Genomic DNA, 27,384 nt, shown 5'->3' with positions numbered 1-27,384 from the left:
TGACATCATTTCTACTGAATTGCCTCCTTCGCACCATTCAAGCTTTGCGAACGCGTGTCTCAAGTTTAAAAGTGCTGCTAAATGGAGCGCTGCCATCTTGGTTAGGGCAAGTTAGCCGTGTGAGAAAGCCTGCTTACGGAATTTCGCATGTCCCCTATATCTCTGTAAAGATCGGTCATCTTTCCTACAGCTCCGTCAAACACCTGCCATCCACATGGTGACGCCATGGCGCCCTCATACAACTATTGGCTGGATGGGCGAAAATTTCACGAGCAACATTAACTTTATCAACGGCCACAAAAGTGTCTGCAACGGTAACAATATCCATGATACTTTACGCACTAAAACAATTACAAAGTACCCCTGCGTTGAAAGTGTCCCCATAAAAATTCAGTTTGTACTTGCGGTATTTGGCGACCGTCGTCTGTTCGAGTTGTGCCGCTACGCCACAGAGCAAGATGGCGGCTTCGCCCAAGTTTGGCTCACCGCTACCGCAGTGCGCGTCTGCCCATCCCAGTGCGCAGACTCTTGCGCTCTGTGTGTAGAATTTGTGCACACACGGACTCATTTGAACGCAACTGCCGTGGCGTTTGTCGTTTTCACAGTTGCGGAATTTGTGTGAGATGGGCTTCGCTGGCTGTTTGCTGAAACTGAACGCGAAACCGCGACTTCGGTGTGCACTCATTGGCTGCAAAGGTAGCAAGAACGGTAAAAATGCACTGCACCGGTTATTGCAAGACGGGCAGCCTCTGAGTTTCGTGTGTTGTAAGCGCCAAAATTGGAAGCAGCGGCGTCTACGTGAGCACCTAAAACCAAATTTAAACTGCGCGTCACCCAGACGTTCGGAGGACAGAGCATACGTTGCGGGCAGCGCCCTGCTCGGCCGTATAGGCCTCCGCAGTGCAAGCCATTGAAGAAGGATCGGAGACACCGTGAAGGGAATGAAGGGACATTTTTTTAAAATGCCGGTCACTCCGCTTCTACTCGACAAATCGAAATATATTTTTTTTGCTGTAAGCTATTTCTAAAATTGCGTCCTTTCATGTGAAAGACCTTTCACGACTTCGATAAGAAGTATTGCAGGGCTCCTTTAAGTTATCACAAACCAAGGGAGATTAAGGACAACCGTAAACTTCAGCTGAACTGGTAAATCCACTTTTTCAATTGCCCACATTTGCTCAACCGAAAGGAGGTCATTTGTCAGTGAATTGCAACTCTCATTTGAACGTTTCACTTGCGTTCCTTCATTTCTCCCGCACGAGAAGCACGACATCAACTATGTTATTGTCATATTGTCCCACTTTAAACTGCCTTCGGTGTAGCAGCAGGCCCTGTTAGCCCACACCGACAGAAGAAACACAAACAAAATTTTAAAAAAGCAAGCGGCACCATTGTTCTGAAATGGAGACGTTAAACAGACGCGACAAAGGCAGCTGACTGAGTGCGCCGAGAGAGGGAGCTGGTGCAGGAATCTCACGATGGCACCTAACTGGCTTTATTTATTTATTTATTTATTTATTTATTTATTTATTTCTGCGTTATTTTGCTTCGCCTCTCATTTTAAAATTGACACAGAGTTGCACATTCGTGGTTTCGCAAGACCAATGCGCCAAGCTAACTAGCCCGCCCCAAGTTTTCCTTTTTACTGCCTCCCTCAGGACAGCGTAATAATTGTAACTTCAATCTCTTTAGTCTCCTCTCCCGAAGCTGCATTTGGGTGATGAGGAGCACGGCGGTGACGCGCTCCGAAATAGTTTTGGCTTCACAAGGTTGACTGCCCTTTCCGTGCAATTGTCTCGCAGAACCGCGCCTGACAGAAGATTCTCGCCAAGTTCTTAGAGAGCACGTTGGAAGTTTTTAAGCATCGACAACCCTTTTCGGGAGAATAATTCGGGAAAAGTGATCGATCATTTGGAGAAATTGACGTAACCAGAGTGCTTCACATTCTTCTGTCGACGTTACATATCTTTATTCCATCCCTCACCATCAGTTGTTAACTTGCGTTAATGAGTGTACAGAAACTTACGGAACGACCCGGTTTGAGAACTTGATTACCGTCAGCATTGTCGAATTTATTTAACTGCTGTCCACGCACCTTGGCCCACGTATGTGTCATAGAACGGCTCGGTTTTTATACAGAAAGAAATAATTTGCATGAGCTCATGTATTGCACCGCTTTCAGGTGACATATATTTGGCCCAACAGAATCAAAGAAAATTTTAACAGTTAGATGGATTAGCTGTTTTATGTATTTTTAGGCACGTACAGCACTTTTTAGTGCTTCTAAAATTTCAAGAACGGTAATTTGCTTTTCAGGTATCTAAAGTCTTGCACGTATTCTTCCGAAGTCTCAATGCTCAAAGTGCCACAGCATGGTTTTATATGGTTCCTAAATTTAGGCCTTCACTCTTCACCCCGCGTGCACTGGGTCTGCAAACCCCGGGGCAAAAAACCGTTACTGTCTTATAGCACGGCACGTTGCAAATTTGTCATAAAAGCTGTAACACGGTCAAGTTCTGTGAGGACAGCTTTTGCATTCAGGCATTTCGCGTTATTGTTGTGGGATACCCCAAGCGCCTCTCACCATGGCAAACTTCTTTAGCGTTCGCATAAAGCTAGCAGTTGTGAAGCTCAAGATATGGGAAGAAATGAAGAAAAGTCTCAGTTATCTCGTGTATTCATCGTCTCCGACAATATTGAAAAAAAAACACACACACAAAGATTGGTAGAACATCTCAAGCGCAAGTTGTCTTTAACGGGCCAAACTGCTTAACAAGTTTATGCCGGTAGCTAAAGTAGACTGAGGCTGGACTAAGCAGCACCGTCATATATTTGTCACCTGCAGTGAAAATGTCGTTTGTTCAATTTCACTGTCATGTAAAAAGAATGCACGCAGGATAAACAAGCCGTTGTCTTAACGAGCGGATTAAGGAACATTATCACAACGTAGAGCGTGCTGTTTCGTGGCATTTAGCCTTCCACTGCAGCGACTGTGGCTGCACGCCAGGGTTAGAAAGGACATATATCGCGAGGAGAAGCAGGGATGAAACAACACGCGAAATTCTTTAAGTTGAGAGAGTCTCAAGGCTACAAGATAGTTGTGTCAGTGCATCTTGTCTTGCTCTATTGAATAAATAACTGCGATCCCCGTTTTTAGTCTGAATACGCGTTGTAAATGATACTGACAATTTAAAGATTCCATGCTATATCTTCAATTCTTTGACGTTTGTGAAGCTGCTACTTGCTATGCACTCCGGCATTCCCTGTCTATGTGCAGTCGGCTCCTGAATAAAAATATTTAGTAGCAGGTTCAGCGTTTGTGGCGTCAGTTTCACGTTCGTGTGCCCTTTGTCCTTCCTGCGCTTCTGCCTTAGTCTATCAAACCAAGCCTCCCAAAAATTCGCGCTGAACTAATTCAAATAAATTAAAAATTGTGTCTAATGGTTCAGAAGCAAATATATTGTACGTTATCATTGAATACTTACACAAAGTCATCTATATTACCTAAAGTTACTTTTTATTTATTTTTTTCTAAATTTCATCAGACGACAGGGAAAGCTTGGCAACATAGATTCAGTGGCTTGGCTTCTCGTTGACTACCTGAGGCGTCAACCCTAATGTTGGAGAAAATCCTAACCGATTGAGGAAACGGCAGGCATTGTGCAGCGTTGCGTGTATACTTACAACTCGGCCTCGTCCCCGGCTGGATATAAATGAGGCCAAATGCCGTCTGAAACAAAACACAGAAGGGCAGTTTGTGAAGGCCGATTCACTCGGGGAAAGGCGAGAAGGCTGAAGCACCGCATAGAATTCAGGGCTGGGATAATGTAACGATTCCAGTCCAACGCTATTCCTTTGCGCTACTTGTGTCCTATCGGCTCCGCCCACGTTAGCGCTGCGAGTGGCGCGCCATGAATGCTGGGCGATAAGAAAGGAATCAGATCGTGCGAAACGAATGCGAACACAATAGTGGACCAGGGCCCATAATACGAAAAAGCTCTTACGCTGGATTTGTTCGTGAGAGCTAACTAATCCTGACGATGGGAACATTATTAGCGAAAGCGGTCGGCCAATAGCAAAGATCCCTTCCGAAAGATAATTCTGCCCCGCTTTCAGGGTTGGTTTACAAACATCATGCACAGAGCGCTGTTCTGGAAGAAATTGCTCACAGGAAAATTTTTAGAAATGAAGAGAATAAAAACGACAGCGATAGTGCCCGACAGCACAGTTCGCCATTGTGTCATATCCCACCACAATCGTGTCTTGCGCCGTATTGAGAGATTTGTCACAAGTGCTGACGACTTCGTCTTATATTCATCAATAATTCGGTGCCTGGCCGTATATATACGGCCTCTATGATAGCGGGTGATGCCTTCTCGCCAACCGTTTCTGGTATGACGTCACGGTTCAATTAGTGACAACAGGTTAATTACGTGAATCGAAGTTCAGCTTCAACGTACCGATATTTTTGCATCGCAATAAAAAAAAAATCTGCCATAATGCGAGTTCCCCAGTGCAAAGAAAGCAAAAAAAAAGAATAAATGCTGACGGCAGTACTTCAGCAAATGGCCGAGATATAAGCCCTAAATGAATAGTTATCGTGCTGTTAGGCATGTATGTGGACTGGAGCTGAATTCATAAAGCTCTTCCTTCGTATAACTGTTTGAGATTGACCAACCGCATTGGCCGGAGCTTGGCATTAATTCCTCTAACGTATAATAATAAGAACAGTGAAGGGTCGCAAGCAGTTCAGACGTCAGAGCAGTTCATAAAAACCGGCACCGGTAAATCGAGATCAGCAAAAGCTGTAGGCCAGCGAGGAAAAATGAAAACATATACTAACGATAGACTAGGCGAATTCGTCTCCGGAGGCCGTATTGTGGAGCGGTTCATTTCATGTTTCTTTTTTGTCATTCGTTGCTGCAAGCGACCAGTCTTTGCAATAATGGCTGCACGGTGATGTCTGAGCCAGTGACAAATGAAATAAATCGTTACAAAATAGCGCCTCAGACGTTGATGGTCAGTCGTGCAGCGCACACCAACGTTGGGACGAGCTTTACTGAGCGTGCTTTCTTGTGGGTTTCTTTAGTGACAAAATCACTTATCTATCTCAACGCTCATATTATTGATAGAGCTCATTTCGTGTCGTTAAAGATTCTTGTCAGAATCATCCGCGGCTTTATTTCGGAGCGCAGAAAGCGATGGCATCCCAAATCGGAGGCCGTTCTTGAATACAGTTGCAAGCCCATAAAAGTGACCGATATGGACAGCGAATCAAACACCTCATATAAAGCACGCCAGAGCATATAGTTCGTCCTTGTATGACATAACCTGTCGAACACGTGCTAGACCAACGCGCCAGTACTGCTATTTGCACACGTGCTTGGTGACACCCCAACAGCTTCGGCGGACCTGCACATTTAGCAACGCCGTCATAAATTATGGACTGTCATGCATGTCGGCTTGCGGGACTTCCCCATCTGTCTTCCCCATCTCGAAAACAGTCGCGCCAGCTAAAACCAGTCACGCTGCCTCTTCGTTGTGCAGAATACTCACGCCACTTCATTGCAGATGGCAGAAAACCATGCGCGTGAAAAGTAAGCGGTCGTATTAGAGAAATTCGTTAGGATGCGTATCCTTCCACAGCTGGCGATGCGGAAAAGATTTGTTGCCGTTGCTGCTGTTGCTCAGAGCGGTTGTGGCGCATACCCGCAGTGGGGGATTGGCCACGAACTGCTTTCGATTGGCTTCCGTCTAAATATGGCGCATACCCACTACACGTGGCCAAGAATCGGATAGATTTACAAAATACATTTAGTTCTCTATGACAGTATTCTCCATGACAAACTCCCCTATGGCAGTGTCCAGGAGGGGAGGCTGGTCGGTTGGCTGTTTCTTTTTAAAATAGGCGCAACCAACTCTCGCGCACCGGCCATGAATCTGGTGGTACGAGCACTCAATAAATTAAGTTGAAAGGAAGCTAATAACTTTAAATTGTGAAACTAAATGTTAACTAATACAGATAAGACGTGCATAAGAGCTAAATCAAACTCCCCGATCCATTCGTGAATGGAACGCTCTGCTTGAAACTGCACTAGAAAACCCAGCCACATCTTGATTCGCGCACGCACTCGCAAAAGCTATGACCTAAACTATTTCCCAGGGTACCTGCTGCATTCTGGATAGTGTACGATATAGATAAACAATACAAAGAAGCATGTGTACTGCCGCTGAAGCGCTCTTTGTGCTTAGTTCTTTTTGTTCTTTGTGCTGTTTGCGATGAAGCTTTTTTTTCTATTGGCGTTGGTTTTTATACTCGCCGTGCTTCTTTCTGCCATGCCATTGTTTCTGCTTCGGCTTTTAAATAATCTGTTGTTATTTCTACTTGAAATATCCTTCTTTTTTTATTTAGATATATCTTTCTGTCGATTGTCGCATGCTGTTCATTTTAGTAGATATTTTTCTATTGCCTCCTATTTCTGTGCATTTTTACCACCCACTAAATATTTTTGCACTACACACTCCTGCCCAGTGCCTGATAATGAGGCGGTCCAGTACGAAATAAAATAAAATAAAAATAAAATATACTACAGCGAGGAATAAAATGGGAAGACAAAACAGGAAAACTAAAAGGCTCCCAGAGGCAGTGAAATATTGATTTTTCTTCTTCCTCACAAATTTTGGCCTAGGCTCGCAGTTATAACCCGATTTAGAAAGCTACCTTAAAAACCGCGAATGTAAAAGATAAAACATGAGAAAATGCGAATAAATAAATACATTCACACTTACTTAGCATCTCTAATGCTATTGATAACCTTCATTCGTTTTGTTCCTCTGCTTTTCATCCACAGGCACGCTTTTCCTTCGTTCGAGCTTACGCGCTGCAGCAGGCGCTGCACCAGGCGCGTGCAGTGGTTCCTAACCGCTCCCCTTTGAGAAGCACCATCAGCGTAACAGCCCCGGGATCCGCCAGAAGCTTCTGCCTGCTTCCAGCGTCATCGGATCTCGCGCGATGGAGCCGTCTGCGAGCCCCAAGTCACTGCGCAGGGCGTCGTCTCCGCCGCCGGCGTCACAGCAGACTTCGCCGCAGAGCCAGCTCCGCAGGACGGCCAGCTCGCCCTCCTTCTGCTTCCTGCCGTGCTCGCTGTCCGAGCTGCTGCTGCAGCAGTCGCCTGAGTCGACACCCACGCCACCCAGGCGCTGCGATGCCGAGGCCCACGTCGCGGGAGTGAAGAAGTACGGCGCGTTCGGCATGCCGTTGTCCGATGAGAACGCTTTGTCTTTATTATTTGTTTGTTCGTCGTATATGTTTGGGGGGGGGGGGGGGGTTGGTAGGCTAGGCGGTGGTGGTAGTGGTATGGTAGGAGGAAGGGGTGGAGGGGGAGGAAGGGGGGAGGAAGGAAGGCAAGGCGTGTTGGTTCATATTTTTGGCGAACTTTTCGGACGATGTAACAGGAGGGGGGCAAGATACAGACACAAGCCATTGACACGCACAAGCACAGACTACCAGCTCTTTTATTCACAGACAAGTCTGCATGCATTGACTGCGGTGTGTTTAATAAACACACCGCAGTCAATGCATGACGGAACATCCCAAGAGCGACAACTTAAAGACGTGAGTCGCTATAGCAAAACGGAACAATGTAGCAATCAGTTTATGCACCCCATGGTGTTATCAAGTCGTAGCCGACAAATAGACACGCCTGACAATATGAGAAGTGATGCTCTGGAAGAAGCTGTAGTATGTGCGCAGAAGGATGGGTTAGTGTTCTTGTAGGATGGGTAATACAAAAGCGAAAACGGGCGCGATCTAGCTGTGGCCCAAGCTTTTGTGACTCTATAAGGCGGCTTACTCCTGTTGCACCGTTTTAACATTAGCTTTGAAACCAGCTGTAGCAAGCAATTTCTTTTGTAACGGGCCACACCAACACTTAAGGCAAACATGGAGTCAGGATAGGCCTCTGTATTAGAGGCATATATTGTTCGTTCCACGCTAAGAAATCAATAAAACAGCCACTGGATCGACGTAATTTCTCCTGGTCAGAAATCATTAAAGACGATCTTTTCCTTCACTGGATAGAATGTGACGGCCGGGCTAGTGTGTCATATTGTTACGCGTTGCTGTTACGTATTGTTAGGACTGACAAGTGCACAGGTATTTGGCGCTTGTCTTGTCTAACCCCTTTTGTCTCGTCCGAGACATGCGCTAATCGAACCTTTACTCAACATCACCAATGCTGTTGTCGCTTTTCAGTTGACCTAATTGCAGACAAAATTCAGATCTGAGCTTTCACTTCTCTTTCATGACTATGCGGCCACAGATGTGGTGGTCCTTCTGACGACATGATAGTCTCAGCCATGTTCGACAAGATTAGAACGGACTGCAATTGGAGACGAGAAGGTCATTCGAAAGCACAACGGAACGATCCGCGCTGTCGGGTCTCCGATACCAGCGTGGGCAACAGCTGACCGTGACATGCGCAACTGCCATGGAGATTACGCGTACCACGACAGATGCGATCGCGTCATGCGCGTCCGCGGAGCGAACATGGTACCCCACACGCTTACTCCACATAATATTCACTGGAATGAAAGTAAATGCGATTGCCAAAGACCTTCAATTACGCAAATCCGGTCGTCTCGGTTTTGCGTCATTTGCTACCCTAAAGAAGTTGTGCTGTTCAGTAAAAGCAACGTATATTTTTTTTTCTTTTAGACGCTAATCCATTTAGATTAACTTCCATTTAGCTTGACGGATCCATTTAGCTCGACATTGCATAGCCTTAAGACGTTATTTCAGCCAGAGGCCGCTATAGTCATGCTAAGCGAATGCGGCCACGCATGCTATACATACTTTCCTTGCAAACCGCGTTCTCCTTGTATGCATAATCCCTCGTATTAAACAATAGAGTTCTTCGACCTTCAAAGTTCTCGATTCTGCCGAGTTGACACGGTAGCGCCACTTCTCGACGGAAATAATCGCCGCCCTTCATTGACGCCCCTACGCCGCTCCTGAGCTAAAGTTCTGCAATCAGGCCCTTTCAGGCGCCTGCACGAAGGCGCTGGATAGGATTATTGTTTCTCCGGTGACTTGAGATTAGAGTGATCGCCGAGGATCGCTACCCAAAGCTACGTCGTACTAATTGAGGCACTGTGATTGCTTCAGCCCAGGGCGGCGCGAGAGGTGTTGGTGCATACGGTGGATATAGTTCGTTGGCGTCATGTTAATCGGGTGAAACAATACATTTATACTGGTCGTAGGCTAAGACAGCAGCGGCAACATAAGGACCGGGGGACTTATTCGGAGCAGCGTTGCTACATTAGGAGAATTATTTCTTTTGCGGTAGTACCGTAACCCGGGCCAAACCCCAGGATAAATTTACACTGACGTAGACTAAAAAAAAGAAAGAAAAACCACAACAACGTCGTCAACCACAGCTACAGGCTTTCCCATGCTCCAGTTGGCTGCGACAGACGAGTAGGTTAGTGCCTATAGGTCACGCTATCTTACATAGTCAAGCGTACGGCGAAAGCGGTGACCAAGAAAGATTTGTAGATCGCGCTGAATAGCGAGAGGGCTAACATACTTGTAGCGTCATATGCCGCGCGTTGGGCAACGCTGCTTCATGAGTGTTTCTTTCTCTACCGCACGAACTCGCACGAGGGCTACGATGACTAGCAGCTGCGTGTCCAGTCACAACTTCCTCGTATTGTTTATTGTATTCCAGATAGGGTACGAGAACGGAAAACGTCCAGCAAAGCACGACAGCAGGTTCAAATGCAGCACTGGCTTATAGTCGAGATAATTACTGATGATAATATTCAAGAACAATACTCAGAACCACCCAAGTAGTTTTTTGTCACCACACCTAGCGATGAGAAACAACTTTTTCTATATAGCTTGAGAGCGGTGTGAGTGACGCAACATTCGTTTCCGCCGCCTAGTGGAGGTGGCTAAGTCAAGACGTTGTTGTTGTTGTTGTAGTTGTTGTTGTTGTTGTATAGCAACACCCAGCAACACGCTGCATAGCAGTTAAAATTCATGCTGCTACATCGGTGCACGCAATGAGTACCCGCACAGCCGTCTGTCTACCCAGCGAGCCGCGGAGCGAGTGTGCAACCGTCGCGATTTTCAGCTCCCACGTGACCACTTCTCGCGTCACGGCGACACGACACACACACCTCCTGGAAAACGAAACTGGTTCGGAGAAGATATGTTGTAGTCAACTGTTTAGGGTGCCCCGAGGCTTTCTAGTATTTTCTCCGTTGTTTTCACCTTCACGGCCTTCATAATTATCGCAAAGAGAAAAAAAATTAAAGTGAGAGATGTCATGTCGGTAGTCCTTCTACATAAGGGACTTCTGGGCCACGGCCGACGCAGGCAGACTGCGATGGCGGGCGACTCCGTGCCCCGGCTTCCTTTCCAAGACTACACTTCACGACGCTGGGAGCCAGACCTGTGGTCGCGCAGCACGCAGACCGAGTTGGCCGCCGAGAGCAGCACGCAGACGGAGCCGCTGGAAATCTCCACCGACGGCGCGCGTCTTCATGAGTATACGCTTCTGCTACTTGCTTCGTTACCTTCGTTTGCAAAGAGCGAGGGAAACAAGAAAACGTACTGTGCATGTGCGCCATTTAATGCTCAAAATAGAAGCACGCTGTATCTGATGCAGTGCTGGAACGCTCACTCTGTGGACTAATCCATAGTAGTTCAATCATTCAAGGAAAACGAGAGCCCACAAACGCGTCATCACGTCGCACGTATACAGCGTACAATTGTATTTCTTTGTGATTGCGTACAGAGAACGATCCGCTATGCTTAGTGCTGCTTGTCCCCTTGCATCTTGCTTCTTAATTTTTTTCTATCGAAGCGGACGGTCGAAGGAGTATCCGGTCTCCGTGGAATAACCGAGCGGAAATGAAAGCGCAGCCGCTGCGCAGCCCTTGTCACGTCATCCTCGTCACGCTGCCATGATTCCGTTGTCGTCATGTCGTCGCCATATCCACCTTCGGGCACAGTCATGCCTCCTGCCAAAACATGTCGACGATCATTTGTATATCGCCATTATCAAACACCGTTACCAACGCCCGCACTATACTTCGAAACTATTGCTAGTGTGTCCATTTGATTTCTGCGTTAGCGATTCGCTTACTTCTGAAATCATTTTCGATGGTTTCTGCTACATTTTTCTCTTCTTTCTAAATGTTTACTTAACTGCAGCACTGCTCCATCAACCTTCTTGTTCTGTGCCGCTGTCTTGTGTGGTGTCCTATCAATCAACTTTAGAATACTAACCTTAAGCTATGAAACCAAACTAAGAAAAAATAACTTTTAAATCAATAAAAAGAACTTAAATTTTGCAGTGTCTTGCACGCGAAAGAAATGTCGAGGCGATCATCATTTTCATTGCAGGTTGTACGGTTGCCAGCGAAATATAACACCAGGAAAATCCACAACCACGTAATTAACGTATTCATTGAGGCAGTATTAATGACAAGCTTTTTTTCAAACCTGCCCCCCCCCCCGGCACACACAAAGTTCTGTATAAACTTTTACAGATGATAATTAATGCTCAGATGGCAAAGTAATTAACGTGAAATCCGTTGCACTGAAAACCACAGAACTTCAAATGACGCACGTTTCTAATTCTCATCTCACATGGGCGCCTTCGGGCACGCCCGAGTCGATGCACTTGAACTTCAGACGCATCGTTGTACGCGGTCAATTCAAGGGAGTGAACTTCGCTTGAACTTGAAGCGCTTGGTGCGTGTATTCTGTTTGGCAAGTTCACTGCAGACCGACTTGAATGGTGGTTGTCGAAATTGTATGTGCGAAGTGGTGCGACAGGGCCGTTCCATGAAATCTTGGCGAGATAAACAAACCATTTGCACCACTTCAACGAGAGTATTTATCTCACGCAGTAAGAAGGCCTATACAAGAAGAAGCCTAGTGCATAAGCGTGCCAGCAAAGAATACGTTAAATCAATACCATGTCGAACGTTGGGTCCACTTATAGGGCGTATTTTGTACAGATTCTTTTCTATCGATTCTATTCCGATACTGTCCGTCCCGTTAAACGGTACAATCAAACGCGATCCCGAAAACCCAACTGACGCGCTTTACAGACAAGCACGCGGGAGAGAGCCCTCGAGCACCGCCGCGTAAAATAGAACATTCAATATGAAATCCATTACTTCCTTGCCCAACAGTCGCCGCCTACTGTGGTTGCAGGGATGATGCCCGGCACGCGTTCCGGCGGAAGTTGTCCTCTCGCTGGAACGCGATGCAGCTTGTCATCACGGTGGCAGCACTCGGCGCCTTCATCTTCATCTTGGTCGTCATCGCCGCCGTCCTCGAAGCAGGTATCGTGTGTCATCGTTAAGCAAAAGGAGATCCCCCCCCCCGTACCCTGTCTGGCCCGTTGATATGAAAATTACGACGCCACCTACACAGCTGTCAGAATACAGGATAATACAGGATACAGGATAATGGATGAATGAATGAATGAATGAATGAATTATGGCAAAGAAGTCCGACACGGCTGTGGACGACACGAAGGACGCGGACAAGAAGACGCAACAGCGTAGGCTTAGCCAGTCACACCAGGAACAGCGTCTAGCCCGAGCCCCACTTGCGTAGCGCTGGCGATCCGGCTGCGGAGCTCGGCACGGCGCACTTCTTCTTCCTTACAACTTCCCCCCTCGCTGAAGACGGAGCCGCACAGGAGGCCTAAGGCGTCGTGAGGAGGAAGGGCGCGTGATACGGCTTGAGCCGATCTACGTGCACAATTTCGCGGCCTCGGCGACGCAGGTCCGTAGGGGGCGTCAGAGGTTCGATAACGTAGTTCACCGGAGAAGTTTGGCGTAGAACCCGGTAAGGTCCATGGTATCGGGATACGAACTTGGAGGAGACACCTTGTGTCGAAGTAGGAGGCACCCACAACCAAACAAGAGCGTCAGGCGAAAACTGGTGGTGGGGGCGCCCATCGTCATGACGAAATTTCTGTAGCGCTTGTTCTTGCGTTGTAAGGGAGCGAGCTAGTTGCCGACATTCTTCTGCATACCGGGCGGCTTCGGAAACCGGTGTACCCTCTGAAAAGTCGGGACGGTAAGGGAGAATAGTGTCAATAGGAAATGAAGGTTCACGGCCATATAGAAGAAAGAAGGGAGAAAAGCCCGTCGTTGACTGGGGTGCCGTGTTGTAGGCGTACGTGACATAGGGAAGGATGAGGTCCCAGTTGGTGTGGTTGGAGGCGACATACATCGAAAGCATGTCGCCAAGAGTCCGGTTAAAGCGTTCTGTCAATCCGTTTGTTTGCGGGTGATATGCGGTGGTACAGCGATGAATAATGCGGCATTCAGCGAGAAGTTCTTGAATGACATCGGCGAGAAAGACGCGGCCACGGTCGCTCAGGAGTTCGCGGGGAGCGCCGTGACGTAGAACGAAGCGTTGAAGGAAGAAGGAGGCAACGTCACGAGCCGTCGCGGCTGGCAGAGCGGCCGTTTCTGCATACCTCGTGAGATGGTCTACAGCTACAATGACCCAGTGATTGCCAGCAGCTGTGTATGGCAGAGGCCCGTAAAGGTCTATCCCAACCCGGTCAAAGGGTCGCGAAGGGCACGGCAAAGGTTGCATTGGTCCAGAAGGGCGGCAAGGATCAGGCTTCCGGCGTTGACATTCTGTGCAAGAGCGAATGTACTTTTGCACAAATGTGTACATACCACGCCAATAAAACCTATGACGTAGTCTGGTGTAGGTCTTGAAGAGACCAGCGTGTGCGCACTGAGGGTCGGCGTGGAAAGCGGCGCATACATCAGTGCGGAGCTGCCGAGGTATTACAAGCAGCCATTTGCGGCCGTCGGAACTGTAGTTGCGGCGATAGACAATTCCGTCGTGGATGGCGAAGTGCGAAGCTTGTCGGCGTAAAGCTCGGGATGGTGGGCGTGTAGGTGAATTAGAGATGTAATTTATCAAAGATGAAATCCAGGAGTCCTTGCGCTGCTCCAAAGCCATGTCGACAGAAGCGAATGGGAGAAGTGGGTCGTCTAGGACGGACACACTGACAATGTCGGCGTGGACAGGCGAGCGCGACAGAGCATCGGCATCGGCGTGCTTCTTGCCTGAGCGGTAGACAACCCGGATATCGTACTCTTGTAGCCTCAGTGCCCACCGGGCTAGGCGGCCGCAGGGATCCTTGAGAGACGACAACCAGCAAAGTGCGTGGTGATCGGTAACGAGATCGAAGGACCGGCCGTACAGGTATGGGCGAAATTTTGTGATGGCCCAGATGATCGCGAGACATTCTTTTTCCGTGACGGAATAGTTAGCTTCAGCTTTCGTCAGAGTGCGGCTCGCGTAAGCAACAACATATTCTTGGCAGCCGGGCTTTCGCTGGGCGAGCACAGCGCCAAGACCAACACCGCTAGCATCCGTATGGATTTCCGTGGGAGCAGTTCGATCGAAATGGCGTAGTATCGGTGGTGTTGTGAGCAGGCGACGTAGCGTCGCAAAGGCATCATCGCAAGCCGGGGACCATGAGGTAAGATTGGGGTCTCCTCGAAGAAGCTCTGTAAGTGGTGCCATAATCGAAGCGAAATTGCTAATAAAGCGGCGGAAGTACGAGCAGAGGCCAATGAAACTGCGCAAGTCTTTTAGTGACGTTGGCCTCGGGAATTCTGTCACAGCACGGAGCTTAGCGGCATCAGGGAGAACGCCGTCCTTCGACACGACATGTCCGAGAATTGTCAGCTTGCGTGCGCCAAGGTGACATTTTTTCAGGTTTAGTTGGAGGCCAGCGTCACTGAGACACCGTAAAACCTGCTCCAAGCGATGAAGGTGAGTAGGAAAATCTGGTGCAAACACTACTACATCATCCAAATAACACAAGCACGTGTTCCATTTGAGGCCTCGGAGAATAGTGTCCATCATTCGCTCAAAAGTCGCGGGCGCGTTGCAAAGTCCGAATGGCATCACACGAAATTCGTATAGGCCATCTGGTGTGATGAAAGCAGTTTTAGGCTTATCATCTGCAGCCGTAGGCACCTGCCAATAACCAGAGCGCAGATCGAGGAAGGAAAAGAACTCTGCGCCTTGTAAGCAGTCTAGGGCGTCGTCGATCCGCGGCAATGGATAAACATCCTTTCGGGTTATTTTGTTTAGGCGACGGTAATCCACACAAAAGCGGATTGAGCCATCTTTCTTTTTAACTAAAACTACTGGCGATGCCCATGGGCTGTCGGATGGTTCAATGACACCACGCTTTAGCATGTCACCTACTTGCTCATCAATGACGCGCCGTTCGGTCGACGATACGCGGTATCGTCGCTGCCGTAGCGGTGAGTGAGAACCGGTGTCAATGCGGTGACATACAGTCGTCGTTCGGCCCAGAGAAGTGGTATGGCTGTCAAAAGCAGGGCGAAATTTCTCGAGGAGACGAAGAAGGTCATGGCGTTGCTTGGGGGTTAAGGCATTGTCGATGACATGGTTGAAAACGTCTTCAGGCGATGTGGACGTCACGGGACTACAGTAGAGGGTGTTGACCTCTGACGCTCCAATAGGGAGTTGCAACGTGGTAATGGCGTCGTAAGGCTCCACAGTGCCGAGAGATTCACCGCGAAGCAACGTAATCGGGAATGGGAAGTAAATATATACAGGAAGGTGAGTCGCGCCAGCTTGAAGGCCAAGCAGCGCAGTTGGGAGTGGTGAGAGGTGGCGATGAATGAAAGCAGTCGAAGGTGTGAAGAGTACGGTAGCGACGGAGGCAACGGAACAGGATACAGGTGCCAGAACGTATGCGTGTGGAGGTATTTAGATGTCGTCAGTGAGGGACAACTTGGTGCAGGAAAGCGAAACGTCATCAGATATGGCATTGCCAAGCGAAGAGAAGGCGACTTCTGCACGGGAGCAATCAATGACAGCTTGGCGACGGGAGAGAAAATCCCAACCTAAAATAATATCGTGGGAACAGTGGGGAAGAACGACGAACTCGACTGCGTAGAGCACTCCTTGAATTTCAAGTCTGGCGGTGCACGCAGCCACCGGCTGGACGTGCTGTGCTGTGGCCGTGCGGAGTAAAGGACCGAAGAAAGGCGTCGTGACTTTTCGTATTAAGCGGCAAAGTTTTTCGGAAATTACAGATATGGCGGCACCTGTGTCAATGAGGGCAAGCACAGAGACACCTTCAACAGCGACATCAATAACGTTGGTCGGCGAAAGAAGAGGGCTTGAGCGTTGCGGTGATGACGCAGTTCTTGCCTCAGGAACTGCGCCACATAGTTTTCCGTGTCAGCAGGAGAGGGACGTCGACGCATCGGGGACGGCGAGCGACGACGAGGAGAAGGAGAACGGCGGTCAGAAACTTGACGAAGGCTTGGGCGGGGAAGGGGTAAATCGCGGTCAGGAGCGTAAGGCAACGGATGGTCGTACGCGGCTGTGCGTGGGTCGTCACGTGGATGAAGTGGACGGCGGCGACACAGGCGTGCAACGTGACCGGGAATACCGCACGAATAGCAGATGGGCCGATTGTCGGCTGTACGCCATGGATTAATTACTCGATGAACTGGAGGTCGTGGCGGCGTGGGGGTAAAGACAGGGCTAGGCATCGGAGGCGGAGCCCGGAAGGTCAGTGGTCGTGGTCGTGCGACGGCGTCGGCGTAAGTCAATGGGGCGGTGAGTTGAGGCGCCCGTTCCAGAGGAAGGACCTCGGACACTTGTTCTTCTATAACGTGTCGTAGGGTCGGACTAAGGGACGAACTTGACTCCGATGGGTTGGAGATGAGGGAGAGCTGGCGAGCAACTTCTTCCCGGACGAAAGCCTTGATTTGCGAGAGGAGGGTGGCATCTGGAAAACGAGAGGTCAAGCCGGACAACGATTCCTGATGGGGAACATGACGGCGGGTGAGGAGGCGTTGACGGCGGAGCTCGTCATAGCTTTGGCACAGTTCAATAACTTGGGCAACAGTAGAGGGGCTCTTCGAAATGAGCATCTGAAACGCGTCCTCGTCGGTACCTTTCATGATATGCTTGATTTTATTGCCCTCAGTCATGGATGCATCGACGCGTTTACAGAGATCGATGACATCTTCGATGTAGCTGGTAAAGTTCTCACCAGGCTGCTGAGAGCGCGACTGCAGACGCTGTTCGGCACGAAGCTTTTGAACAGCAGGGCGGCCGAAGACCTCGCTGAACTTTGTCTTGAACACCGTCCAGCTTGGGACTTCGCTTTCGTGGTTCCGAAACCATAAGTGGGCAATTCCGGTGAGGTAGAAAGGGACGGTGGTCAATTTCATGAGGTCATCCCATTTGTTGTTCCGACTGACGCGTTCGTATGATGAGAGCCAGTCATCAACGTCGTGGTCGTCAGTGCCGCTGAAGATAGGCGGGTCCCGCTGGCGGAACGTGCCGGGGCATACGGTAGACTGGGAAGCAGATGGTGGTAAGCTCGTGGCGCTCTTGGTGGTCATGAAGGCAGGGAGAGTCCGGCTGCGCAATTCCAGGATTGCAGGAGACCCAGCAAACCTCCACCAATTATGGCAAAGAAGTCCGACACGGCTGTGGACGACACGAAGGACGCGGACAAGAAGACGCAACAGCGTAGGCTTAGCCAGTCACACCAGGAACAGCGTCTAGCCCGAGCCCCACTTGCGTAGCGCTGGCGATCCGGCTGCGGAGCTCGGCAAGGCGCACTTCTTCTTCCTTACAGAATGAATGAATGAATGAATGAATGAATGAATGAATGAATGAATCTGTTTAGCGCTTGCCGTGACTTATTTCGCATAGATAACAGCCTCAAATTTGCAGCTTGCAGCCAACGATCTCGCCCGGCAAATGCTTACGAAGTACTAGTAGTATAGAGACTTACTGCAGTAGGTCCCCAGTAAAACGTACATATCGGCGTCTTCATTTGCTCCAATGATTTAATGTTGGCGCCGGCATATTTTTGCAGCGAACACGAACCCGAAGATGGACGGCTTCGATCTGCCCGACTTCTTTGAGAACGAACCGCCCGTGTCGGCTGCGCACGAGCGCCCCGTGCACATCACAGCTCCAACTGCCGGTCAGTCAAAGACACGTGTATTTGTCGCCCCACCACCGAGCGTGTGCACCGAAAATGCAAAGAATCATCAGACGGTCATGCTGCGAATAGGGAAAGATGTACACGCTTCACCTTTGTTACTATATATATATATATATAGATCCCCTGTCGCAGTCTCTGCTTTTCGCAGAGACTGCGACAGGGGATCTTGTCGCGGCCCGCTTCGTAATGATCCCCGGCGCACTGCCCAACGGCGACTGCTAAATGCCTCCAAGCGCCGAGTGGTTACTACCCCGGTCGTAAACTATCTATCTATCAAGGCGAATTGCGGTGGTGGATGTCACTTCGCGAAATCATAGCCAGAGGAAAGCCCTCGCAAGACGCCTTTAACGAAGCTCAAAGTTGTATTGCGCACTGAATCCATAACGTCGAGGGTCATCACGCCATTGAGGGTAGCCACTTCGCATGCTGGCTCAGAAGACGTCTGCTGCATTTCTCCTAGCCTACTACAGCCACTAACACAAAGAGCGCAGGCGCGACACAACTCAGCGACACGTACGCTGCGACTGTCTCAAAGAACACCTCACCAGGTTTGGGCGTTGCTAACAGACTGTCGCTGCGCGTAAATCGCGCACTCACGCTAGTGTCTGCAAAGTATATCACTGATGTACGCCGCGAAAACAACGTTAAATTAAAAAAAATCCACGCGCTTTTATTCTCCTGGGAGCCAGCGGGGCCGCGAGCTGTGTAGATAACGTCGTGCGTGTGGCGCTTCGTGTCGCGCGCGTATCCGCGTCACGCGCATGCCGTCTGCAGACGCTAACAACTCGGGCTGATTCCCGTGAAATGCGCAGTGCGCGGAACCTCGTCTGGGAAATGGCGCCGCGCAGCGTAGAAGACAGAAAGAAGGCGGCGGTCTTGACGGCTCCGTGGGAGAGGAGGCAGGAGAGTCGCTTGTGGCCGCTGCTCGAGGCGACTCTGGCGCCATTGCTTTGAGCGCTTCTATATCGGCTACTAATGAACCCTTTGTAAAAACTTGTTGCCGTAGAACACTCCCCGAAGGGCGCTTTACAACTTCTGTAGTGTGTCAACAAAATTGTCGCCGGGAGCATTGCGAAGGTTTCTTTGAATGGGCACTGAAACACGTTTTGAAAAACGGCAAAAGAGAGAGAAAGAAACTGTATCGATGTGCGTAGACCTTTACTGGGGTGCATACGACCGCCGACACGCACGGCAACGAAACGTCCTGATCTTGAGACAATGATGCCCGTGAACATGCTAGCCAAATATTATGCCGCTGCGTGCAGCAGGGAGGGTACGAATCATAGTTTGCTTGCTCTCTCCTGTGAGTTTCGAAATCACAGCTTTTTTTTTCATAGTCCCGGATGTGACGTTCGCGATGACCTTACGTGGGGCGCGACAGCACCGCATGCACGTCCTTCGATATTTTTTTCAGGAAATGGGGAAGTTGTGAACGCATCCCGCCTGTCCCGTTCCCGTTCATTTGTCACTCTTACAGGCAGCTTTGAGAAGCCAGCCTCTAAAGGTTACCATAAGCGCACGGTTGAAAGAAGAAAAAAAAAGAAAGAGAGTAATAGCGCATTGCTATCGGCACCACGTCAGCTGAGAGGAACGCATAAGTTGAGGAAGAATGGGTAAATATTGCATGCGTTATATCTCCATTCATATTAAGCCCTCTCGGAAAAAGTGTTTAGGAATATCCGCATTTTTTTTAAAGGAACCGCACTTCTTCAGGCATGTTGCTGAGGTTTAAGAGACCCAAGGCCCTTCTAAAAGGATGGCGTGGATTTTTGTACGTTGCCGAACGCATCCGAAGACAACGCTGCATTGTGTTCGCAGAACATGCTGTGACGCTGGCAACGAACAGCACTGCGACAGAACTGCACGGTTCCCGTAGAACGCCTGCCAAGGTGCGCAAGGCGACCAAGACTTTGCCCCGGCGTCCCGCAGCGAGGCAAGACAGCACAATGTTTGCGGCGACGAAAATGCCGATTACCGCAGGCACCAGAAGGCGGGTGTGGAACCCGTCACCAACCATGGGCCGTCGCCTGGGTACGTGTGCGCCGTATTGTAGACAGGCCCGGTACGTTATATAATTCCATACTGGGGGTGTCCTCGTTCAATGTGACGCGTGCAGTCGGAAGCGGGCGCGCGCGGAAAACGTGTGTGCATCTCTTCCACCTCCTCCGTTGCGTCGGCAAAGTCTCTTATTAACCTGCGGTTTAACACACATGTCACATGCAAGCTAGATAGATGGTTAGCCTTCAGGCCGTATTCATCGCCATATCAAAGCATGTGAGGCATTTACTGCCGCTTCATGGGGTATACGAAAAGAACAATTTGCGTGTAGCGGTGTTGCTATAAGGGAGCAACACCTTTAGCCAAGCACCGTCGCATCGGTAAAGCGCGGTATTCGATGAGGCCGACGCTCTTTTTACTTGAATTTTTATAGGTGTGCGGATTATCGGCAGCCATGACTATGCCACGCGCAAGGACCATCTGCAGGAGGTGACGGGAGATCTCGGCATGCCATCACCTATCATCAACAAATAGTGAGCCTTGAGGGTTCTTCGCTTTCTTTCTCCGTATATTGTGCCCCCATATGATCGGTAAATAGCTATGCTGAAGATGAAAAGGGCTGGTGTTGAGCTCGATAGAGAGAAGCAGATTGGAAACAAAGAGGCTTGTGAACCAGTTAAACTGTCTCAAACGGGCTACAGATCTTTCCATAGGGATAACAATCTTTGTAAAGTTAGAACACTCTAAACTTGCTTCGAGCAACTCGATGGAATATTGCTATATACGTAAGACTGAATGGCAACAACAGGGCTGGGCGAAATGGTGACAACGTTGCTTGAAATCGCGTCGTCCGGTCCTTTTCTTGCCAATCATCCTGTTTTAGCAATTTCGATTCTAATTTCCCTGTACCAAACGATCCAATTAAGCAGCATTGCAATGTCGTCTCGCAAATTCGTGCGGTCTTCAAATAGTGAATCTATGAGAGTGGTAAAAGTATGGCAGTAACTAAAATTTACAGGTGTGATGATCAATCAGTCGTCTATAAAACCTAGCATAAAGACTTCTTTGGATAGAGAACGTAAGAGCGCTGTTGAATAGGCACAATAGGTGCGCGCATTTTTTTTTCAAAATTTGTTTGCCTTTCGTAATAAAACGCATGTTGTATAAGTACTTTTTCGACCCGTAGCAAACGGCTAGTAGTGGGTCCAATCAGTATTTATTAGTAAAAAACAGGTCAAATCGTTGTGGACATAGCGGCAACATGGACATGTATAAAGACATAAAACTTAAAACTAATGTTATAATATAATATATATTCTAAGCAAAAACAGAACAGTACAATAACCAAATATGCAGAAGAAAAGAAGTGTTCTTGTGCAAGTTACACGTGAAATATCCAAGCAATATATTTTTCTTACGCGAGAATTCGAAAAGTATACTTGCTCTTGTCAGCAGGCAAGTGAGGAGAGCACCTATCGGAATGTTGTTACGCCACAAATAGTAAAGACATCACCACATCATCTTCAACAGAGCTCTGCTCTTCTGCAGTCGTAGCAAAGACGGTTATCTTTTGGTGAATTATCTGCAGTGCTCCCGAATGCCTGACGTGTGCTCTTCTTTGTTCTTTCTTTCTTTAGCGACGATAACAAGATATCCGGGGGAAGGGCCGATCACGAGAGTTCTCCCGAGACGCGCGGGTCCCGAGCGCCGTCCGCGACCCCAGCCGGCGACTTCGTCGAAGAGATCGTCTAGCGCGAGTGCGCTGAAACACCTGCGCACGACTGTCAACAACGAGGAAGAGCGCGTGCCATAGGAGCATCGCGAAGGATTCATTTCAGTTTGAAAAAAAAAATGAAGTAGCTACTGCTGCGATAGCTTCAGATATAATGCATCTTATTGTAGTGCCATTTTACAGCCCAAAGGTGGGGCACCCGAAAAATTGACCGCCCTTCCACTACTGTGAAGATTGGTGCAAGCGAAGCTCGCGATCCGCGGCTCTTCGTTGTCGTAACGCCTCGGCTTCGCGCTCCCTCACGGCGAGGTCGGCACGTCGACAACGAGCCCTTCCTCAAGCGAGTTCCCGGCGGCGTTCATCAAACGCCGCCTGTAGTTCGGCCGAACGCACGACGCGCGGCCGACCCATCGCAGCTTCGATAGTGTTCCGATACGAGAAATCCGTTCCTCTCCTGTTACCTAGACATGCGACTACTACTGGCGGAGAGAATGACGTCAAAATCGCTTGAGTAGGCGAGACAAGACACGGCGCTCATTATCAACTCACGTTTATTGTTTGATTCTGCGGAATATACGTACAAGTCTGAATCGTAGAGAGAAAGAAGGACATATGAAAGAACACTTTTTGCGCATCGAGCCTTCCAGCATACATGAAACGTGCCTAAACGAAAAAAAATCGCCCCCCTCCCCCCCCCCCAAGCACTCCGTACAGATGGTTACCCAGCGAAGCTGAAACGTGCGACCTCGGTGTTTATCATTAGGTTAATCCAGGTGGTTCGTTAGTCTTTCTCAATTATTGGTTAGGTCTTTGTGTTTCTTAATGAGGTTACACACACGTTCGGCTGCGACGGAGAGGATGTCGTCAGTGACGGTATGCCCGCAGTCCGCCGTTGTCGCTTGCGTTCGATGTCTCGTGTTTGCTCGGCGGCGTGGTTAGCAGAATCCGCCCGCCATTGCCGCTTGCTATTCTTCGCCTACGAATGGCTCATACCCCCTTAAGGAATGGCTCATACCGCCGTGAACGCGGGCTCCCCATTACGACGACAGAAGTGAAATTTTACGCTGGAATGATGAGCGGCAACGCAGCCAGGTGTGGAAGAAGACGACGACGCTCGAGCCATTGCTGATGATGATATTTTCTGTACACAGGCGTGGACAGACGCATTTACGTTTCGCGTAGCCATATAAAGCTTCGCTTTAATAGTTTATTATTCTGGGGTTTTATGTGCCGAAACCACGATATGATTATGAGGCATGGCGTAGTGGGGCAATCCGCCCCATCGAAATGCAGCCGCCGCGGCCGCGATTCAATGCCACGCCGTTGGGCATAGCAGAGCAACGCCGATGTTATGCTATGCCACCACAGCGGGTCCTAGGGGTTCTTTTTTGTGCACTTAAATCTAAGCACATGAGCGCGTATTTGAATTTCATCCCATCGAAATACGGCCAATGTCGATTCAAACAGGCCGCAAAACTTCGGGCGAAAAGCAGCCCAGGACCAATTGTTGCCGACACCAGCAAGAACTGTACGAGCAGCTTCTCAACATCCTTAAAGCCTGCTTGCAAACAAGCTTTCCAAGGATGAATGGCTGCTGTATGACTAGCTTTAAAAAAAAGCTGAAATAAATGGTTATAAAAAAAAAAGATCAGAATTTGTCACAAAAACAAGAAAGAGAAACTGCTGAGGGACTTATCAGCCGTACGTTAACACATGAGAAAGGGCCCGTTGCCAGGAACACATCACTGGTTGTAACGTAATAGACAGAACTACTACTGACTAGGCTGCCAAAAACATTAAATGGCAGACTACGAGCAAACAACACAGGTTGCCACATAGGCTTCCGCCATAAAACGAAAAACGGAGCTGGTGCTACCCATTTTGTTTCTGCATTGCTTCGAAAAACTTTTGTCGTTGTTTCATTTCTTATAATTTGCGATACTTTGTTTTGGTGGATATAATAGGAACAGCGATTGAAGCGCCACTAGGTGAGAAGCATATATATATACATTCTTGGCCAATCCTCCAGAATGGGCATGTCCCACTTTAACATAACAGGTAGAGAATCCCTAAGTGTTGCTTGATACGTGTCGTACTTTTTCTGTGCATACACCCGTCATCACTAGTCTTCCCTCAACAAGCATCATACATCGTCTTCGTCGACCATTTTGTCATCGCTGCATATACGTCTCGCCCTGGGCGTCCACCTCATCAGGAGTTTTACCTTTCGGCATAGCCTGTGAACGATGCAGCACACGCACATTAAATATTGAGTGACAATGAAGTTGGGACCTTCGCGACGGATACACAAAAAACGTATTAGATAAGATTACACGTTGCATAGTATGAAAACAAACAAAATTGTACGCATCACCGTTTGTTGTAAAGCATTTAATTAACCACTTTACTTAAGCCCCGCTTCACATAGGTGCCACCATGTGCGTTGCATCTGCATAATTTCTTTACGAGAAAAATCATTCTTTTGGTTTCAGGGCAGCGGTTTAACGTCTAGGTATTACAAGAAACCCGATGCACGACAAGGAGCCGTGCCCGCTCCTGTTCTATTAAATACATTTCTAGCCTCCATTCATCTGCGCCAGTATATTCATTTATAGGTTTATCCTGATGAAATCGATATCTTCGCGTCTGAATTACCTACACTCACTTAATCAATCATTACGCAGTTAACTGTGTACTGTCAAAGCATGGCTTGAGACTACATATATATCGTTCAACTGAGCAGAAGTGCTCTTCTAGCATTTTCTCTAAATATTCATGTTTACATTTCACTGACGTACCGTAAACAGTGCATTCCCCAGGCCGACTCTATTAAAAACATGGTCATCACATATGATGGGACGCTGAACTGCCCAAGTTACATTTAGCAAGCCGCGTCTAGGGCAACACTTAATAAATACTTGTTCCACACAAACCTAATGACGAAGGACAGGGACAGGCAACACATTCCGTGGGATGGTTACGTAAGTTCACTAATGGACGCTCTGGGTTGCGATGAAGTAGTTTAATTATGATATACAATGTATATGCGTCCAATCATGGAATTCAACTTCGTCTTGCGTTCTGGCGGCCCGGCTTATGAAATGAAGCCTCTGATACAGTTAAAAAGAGAAGCTCTGCGCTTTTGCCTTCGACTCTTGTTGCAAACAACGTTTTATATATGAAATGGCGTTTACAAAGTAGATTCCGTGCTTTCGCAGTTCAGGCATTCTAAAATATTTATGATTCCCCTCAGAGACGATCAATGTACGTTTTGATTATTGAACCAAGTACATTTTTATGCTCATTGATCGCGACTACGCTCCCCTCAGAAAACGTTAACGCCGGGTGATGAAGTTTTGGTTCGCCGAGCCATAACGTTTGACATTTGTTAGCCGGTGAAAATCGGTGACCGGAGAAAGCTAAAGAAGTATGCGTCACAACATTTCCCCCCAAATGCTAAACTAGTGTACTTTCGAAATTTAAATGACCAGTTAGAAGATTACCTTGCTCATCTGGAAACAAGCACTATAATAGCCACTGATGCTTCGTTATTCGCTAAAATAAAATTTGCTAAAAGACTCTGCGTAAACACGACTTCCGAGAGCTTGTATCTTGGCCACATAGAACAAAATATAGTGCCTGTTGTGCGACAAACACCGGGTGACGTGTTCCGGGAACATGTTTGTATGCTCTAAGAAAAGTTTATACTGTTAGCATCTGAAATCCAGACGCTAAATCTGGCATGTTTCCTTCTAAATACAGCACAGAGTTCGCAACATACTTAGGAACGTCAAGACACTGACGTAGGTCCCGTTTCTCTATCATAAATAAAGATTGCAACTTATAATTTGGAGAGCCAGATATCAGCAAACAACCAAATTCAAGAACGGGTCCTACATAAGTGTGATAAATGTAAAGTGGAGCATCCCTACGGATACCAAACTTCCTGCTGCACTTTCTCGTCAACCGGCCAAGAGCGATTGCACCTTTTCTCACAAGGTTTTTTTTATATGAGGACACCAACCTTGGTTAGGATCGTAAATTACACTTAATTAATATGGCTGACAGAAGGTTTCTTGATGTGCTCCATGGATATGTGTAGAGCTTTCCTGTTTTTTGGGTCAGATAACTAAGTGTTTGCATTAGCGTTATAATCATCCTTAGCTTTCGCAGTTTTCCGCTTAAAGAAGGCCACATAAAATTTGTAGATTTACAGGCTTTGCCGCTGTGTCCGAAACGCCAACAGTTCTTGCACTAGTGAGTGCATGGTTCCAAGCAATATACCCTATAGATAATAGGTGTTACCTTTAGCTCTGTAGGGAAAAAATGTTCCAGCAAATGTTGCTATTATGGACTCTGTCTGCACTCGAGTGCCGTCAACCACCTTGTTGCAGCGGTACACCGAAACAATCTCCGGATCAGCTTCCTGGAAGTCCTCTAGTACTTCCTGGGGAGGGCAAGATGGGTCCACGCTACGACCCTTTGCACATGCCAGTTTTTGCGGGATGAAGGCCTTTACCGGTAACGACGCGAAGGTTGCACATCAGAGCAGGTCAGACACACAAGCCAGATCTGAGGATTTGCAGACAATCCCCCTTCTGCCAAACGATCTGGCCACCGAAATTTCAAGATAGTTGCTAGTAACTGTGCGCAACTGTTCCTCAATCACTACAGCATTCATTAGTTTGATGGCCCCGTCACCAAGTGGCATGAACACGACGGGTATGTCACGTAAGCAATTCCGAGTGAAACATTCTAGGGGATAGCTTTGGACCGGCAAGCTGGTAAACCAGACTGCCGACTCTCCCCTTGGGGAGTTAACAAACATGACGACCCAACACTCAGAGAAAAGCTCAAAAGCTAGCTGATGTATCGAAAAACCTGGCCAATCACCCACTCACGGGAACAGCTGGTCTTCACGCGAACGGCGTTCTAACAACACATCGCCCCAGCGAAGCTTGCGACAACGACCCGGACGGGCACGTACCACAATCTACGTTCGCTGCGCGTTCGTCTACCTGAAATTTATTTGAATCGATATACTACTTCTTTTTTATCCTGCCCGAGGGATCCAAACCAGAGAAAGAGCTTACTCTAAGCTACACTTTGCCGGATTGAATTAGGATAAAATATTCCGGTATTAATATAATTTGGGTTCTCGACAACATCATATAATTACAGGTACGTTTGTTGCACCTTCTTTGATTGAAGAAGGATTCGTTGCACCTTATTTGAAGTGAAACAAAATTATCACCATGCTAATTATAGCGAATCTTTCTTTACGAACCCTCCCGCACTTTCACGAGCGTTTCAAAAAAATTTATTTCAACAAGAGACGATACGAACACTGAGTCACAATGAAGCCAAAATTCATCCAGGACAATAACATACACAAAGTGCGAAGCATCGTATACATGACACGTTTTGAAAGAAGTGTCCGCGTCCACACTCACTAACATACAACCACATAGATCCACGGAAACGCAGAGTTAGACAAACTAATTGTCACATTTCACTAAATGATGTTCAATATATAAAGCGTGTACAATGGTTATGTACAATGATGATGTGACTTTA

The 27,384-nt window shown here is 48.1% G+C and overlaps 1 protein-coding gene across 5 annotated transcripts in view; it reads left to right on the top strand.

Moving 5' to 3' along the window:
* The window catches only part of LOC142579765 (uncharacterized), a 31,107-nt gene extending 6,723 nt beyond the window's left edge, over positions 1–24,384 (top strand). For 3 of the 5 annotated variants that reach the window (XM_075690324.1, XM_075690319.1, XM_075690333.1), the window contains exons 2-8: positions 6,852–7,236; positions 10,382–10,552; positions 12,233–12,363; positions 17,946–18,056; positions 19,896–20,108; positions 20,509–20,608; positions 21,713–24,378. In XM_075690324.1, coding sequence (XP_075546439.1) covers positions 7,013–7,236; positions 10,382–10,552; positions 12,233–12,363; positions 17,946–18,056; positions 19,896–20,108; positions 20,509–20,608; positions 21,713–21,827 — 1,065 coding nt within the window. In that variant the 5' untranslated portion in view covers positions 6,852–7,012 and the 3' untranslated portion in view covers positions 21,828–24,378. Of the gene's footprint in view, positions 1–6,851; positions 7,237–10,381; positions 10,553–12,232; positions 12,364–17,945; positions 18,057–19,895; positions 20,109–20,508; positions 20,609–21,712 lie in introns of all 5 variants that reach the window. The other 2 variants (XM_075690346.1, XM_075690339.1) reach the window with 2 other exon arrangements.
* Positions 24,385–27,384: the final 3,000 nt, after the last annotated feature.

Source organism: Dermacentor variabilis, chromosome 1 (assembly GCF_050947875.1).
Source record: "Dermacentor variabilis isolate Ectoservices chromosome 1, ASM5094787v1, whole genome shotgun sequence".
Taxonomy (NCBI): Eukaryota; Metazoa; Arthropoda; class Arachnida; order Ixodida; family Ixodidae; genus Dermacentor; species Dermacentor variabilis.
Note: the sequence above shows the minus strand (reverse complement) of the source record. Positions and strands in the feature narration are given on the sequence as shown.